This window comes from Papaver somniferum, chromosome 2 (assembly GCF_003573695.1).
Source record: "Papaver somniferum cultivar HN1 chromosome 2, ASM357369v1, whole genome shotgun sequence".
Classification (NCBI taxonomy): Eukaryota; Viridiplantae; Streptophyta; class Magnoliopsida; order Ranunculales; family Papaveraceae; genus Papaver; species Papaver somniferum.
In genome coordinates this window covers 111758548-111762230 of record NC_039359.1, presented here as the reverse complement: position 1 = coordinate 111762230, position 3683 = coordinate 111758548, and the positions used below count along the sequence as shown (strand labels likewise).

At 38.5% G+C, this 3683-nt stretch overlaps 1 protein-coding gene across 1 annotated transcript; it reads right to left on the bottom strand.

The window, feature by feature from the left end:
- On the bottom strand, window positions 1-1131 carry LOC113348810 (early nodulin-like protein 2). The gene is made up of 2 exons (XM_026592688.1): window positions 777-1131; window positions 1-657 (listed from the first exon to the last, which is right to left on the bottom strand). The coding sequence occupies exons 1-2, from the start codon at window positions 958-960 to the stop codon at window positions 254-256; spliced, it is 588 nt and encodes a 195-aa protein (XP_026448473.1). The 5' UTR covers window positions 961-1131; the 3' UTR covers window positions 1-253.
- Between the last annotated feature and the right edge of the window lie 2552 nt (window positions 1132-3683).

Genomic DNA, 3683 nt, shown 5'->3' with positions numbered 1-3683 from the left:
AAAATCATAAAACAAATTCTTTATAAGATATCAATTAATGCTGAATACTCCAAATCCACTTAGCTTGAATCAAGCCTAAGCAGTAACATAACAAGTATATAAACAAAATACAAATAGTCAATATTAAAATTACAAAACCAAACTCAGACATCAACAATGCATCAAATACCTTAATTAGGTTATCAAACACAAGCAAACCCGTAAACAATCAGAAGAAAGACAGCATCCATCCGCACGGCCCAATTATAGCATCTTAATATATAGACACACTGACCACCAAAAGAGAGACCAATGCGGAAACCCAGACAATAGAATTGGTAGTTGAAGAAGATTTAGAAGGTGTACTTGGCACTGGTGCTGTTGGAGGAGTAGCATTAATCTCGGCAGTAGGAGATGGAGAAGATCCTAAAGGAGCAGCTGGAGGACTTGGTGTAGGAGGAGATGATACTTTAGGTGTGATTACAACAAGGTATAATTTCTCACCTTTCTGACAACTGCCTTGGTTGCCACTTATGAAGTAGAATGGTCCTGATCTATCAAACGTGAACTTTGATTCTCCATCGTTCATGCTCTTCATTGGGCTTGCTGTATTACATGAATCATAATCATCTTCGCTCACAACCAAGACTGAATCTTGTCCCTTATTGTACTTGAAAACTACAATATTAACAAACATAATAACCCATTAATCAAATGATCATAGATAAATAGATAGATAGATTGAGATTATTCACATATATATATATATATAGAGAGAGAGAGAGAGAGGGACTTACTCAGAGTATCAGCAATGTTAAACCTGTTTCTTGAAGCCCAGCTAGTATAATTCTCAGATGGGTTACTCACCCATCCCATTTTACCGCCAACAAGGATGTTATTAGAAGCTTCAGTAGAAGAAGATAGGAAACCTAGCAAAACCACTGCCAGAATACTCACCAGGTATATCTTTGAGGACTCCATTTCAGATATGGCTTTGATTCTAATACCTCAAATAAGAAATCAGAAACAAATAGTTTGGATATCCTCAAAGACGATGAGACTGAAAGAGATGAGTTAAGAGTGTGAGTGAGAAGTGAGAATGGGATGCCAGAATTTATAGATTAGAGAATGTTAACGAGTTTACCGTTGTAAAGCTCAAATTTTGGAATTTCAATATTATGTAATTTACGTTTCAATTTATTTCCACCTAATACTTCTTAGATACTGTGAAACCCAACGGCTATTCAGTTGCAGACTTTTGCACTAGGAAACTCCGCTGTAACATACATCTCAGCTGTATTGGTTGTTCCAGATTCTGTCACGTGTAAGACAACGATGGCTGAGGGCAGGTGATGATGATGGCAGGTGTTGAACCCTAAATATGGAATAGACTGTTAGGTATCAGCATCATCATCATCATAAAGTTTCCTCGTAATCTACTAGATTCGTATAGGAAAGAGCTGTTACTTTGTTGTCTATATGAACTTTACAAAGAGGTTTAGTCTTTTTCCCGCCTAACGGTCAAACTCAAGAACTAACTAGTATTTAGTGGCTCGGGTTAATTTAGGACCACTGGCCTGACCGCGAATAGCCCGGCTCATGACATCTTTCCTCAGGTATTTCCTACGTGATACACCTCTTTATGATCAAAACTGACACAAATATCCATTTGCTTTGCAGTTGAAAAAGTTTACGGTTGAAGTTCATTGCACTGCTTCAGTGGTGGATTGTAGTGCTGAAAAAGGATTTTACTTTTGTTTTACTAGTGAATGACTAAAGGGTCCGTCATATACCCTCGTGTAACAGAAAAAAAAACACTAAAGGGTCTTGTTTGTCGAGCACAAATACGTAAGCAACGTAGCTAATCTAAGGTGGGGTCAAAATGATTGATTTGGGCTATGTAATCCCTTTATACTCCCCTCTTTAGTGCAATCAAAATAACATTGCGAAGCCATAACCTATAGTTTAATAAACAAGGGAATAAACAATTGATGATGGAAAAAATATCTGAAACACTGGTCATTTTCCTAAAAATTTCAGGTTTTTCTATTCTCCTTTCCATCCGCATTTGAGACTGCTTGGTTACTTCAATCCCCAAGTGATATGGTGCGAGATAGTGTTTTTTTTTATTATTATTATATACTAGATTTTATGTCCGTGGTATGCTCGGGCATTTTAGTTCTTTTAGCCATATTTTTTATTAGGTGTCGTGGAGTTTTGTCCCGCACCATCACAATACATTTTTGATTAGGTGTGGCTCCGCTTCGGCTTGCTTCTCCCCGCCCGATGCATTTTTGATTGGGTGTTGGGAGGGGAGAAATTTTTGATTTGGTGTTGCACGGCTTCGCCCATCCCGTAGCGATCCTTTTTTATAAGGAGTGGCTTCGCCTCTCCCCTCTCCTGGCCCGATTTGATTTGGTTAAGCTCGACTTCGCATCGCCCGTCCCGATGGTGTGGCTCGGCTCGACTCTCCTCGTCCCAAAAAATGAAAATGGGAAAAAAAATAAAGGGAACTGAATTTCCGTTTGACATTATTTACGCGAAAACTCATGTAAAGAAGGGATAAAAGCAAACCATAATGAGACTGCCTTGTGACCCATATCTCTTCCCTACATTTGAGGAATTGGGTATGGATGCCATGCACCATAGTGCTTTGCCTAAACATAATGCATTTAGTGCAAGGACCAAGTATACATTTCTTTAAAGATATAAAAGAAAAAGAAGAAAAAAAAAACATATCTTCCTTCATACAGCAAAGACTCATTGGTGGTCACGAATAAACATTTGAATCAATCTCTTAATTTTCACCTTTTCACCTCAAACAAATCCATCTGATCACAGCTCCATGCAGAACCCATATTCAATTACTGCTCCCTTGAACTACATGGCGCGAATCCAGTCTTCAATGCATATTGAAATCCCCCAATTCCCACTGTTTGTTGTATGTATGTCTTGAACTCGGGCTTCACAATCTTTGTATCCGTCCATCATCCTTATTGTATTCCAGCTGAGAACAACCTCCTGATCCTCTCCGGTCATCACCATTTAGCCACACGAAATCAGTGGCAGCAGCAGTCCGTGAACCCTCCTTTCTCGCCAGTTTAAACGCAGTCGATATCCTTCAACAGATACATCCATCAAAACCTTGTCAGCACCCATTGTTAACATGTCACCAGCACCGTACCTCAATTGAGCATATGATCTCCACAACAGACCTTTGTCGTTATTGCCTTTCTCTCTCCTTCCACCCACTCTTTTTTTTTGCTCTCTATCACCGATCAGGACAAACAAAATGTGAGCACCAAACTGGAGACTGTTGGAGTCTCGTATGAATTACACTGGTTAAATAGTGCAATACCGTGGATATAACAACAAATATGCAAGGTTAAACATTAGAAAGGGGAAAGTATGAGAGATTTGAAATGTGAGCACCAAATTCAACGTACTATAAGTTTTCGTTATTATGATGAGTAAACTTACCTTGTCTTGGATGACATGAGCATTGTCAGAAAACTACATTTCCCGTGTCTCAGTCTGACAATGACCAAAGCATGACTTTTCGATGGCCTTGATGAAAAAAAAATAAGTAAGAAGCAAAAACTCGAATATATTCAGATTGCATTTTTTGTATAATTGAAACAATAACTTTATGATTACTTTCACAAAATTAAATTGAATCTGTGCCATTAGAATTGGCGGATGGT

What these genes read in the sequence shown, in the direction of transcription:
- LOC113348810 (XM_026592688.1), bottom strand. Translation starts at nt 960, where the DNA reads ATGGAGTCCTCAAAGATATACCTGGTGAGTATTCTGGCAGTGGTTTTG. An exon ending in TAACATTGCTGATACTCTGA is followed by an intron (nt 658 to 776) that starts GTAAGTCCCTCT and finishes TTAATATTGTAG; the next exon opens with TTTTCAAGTACAATAAGGGA.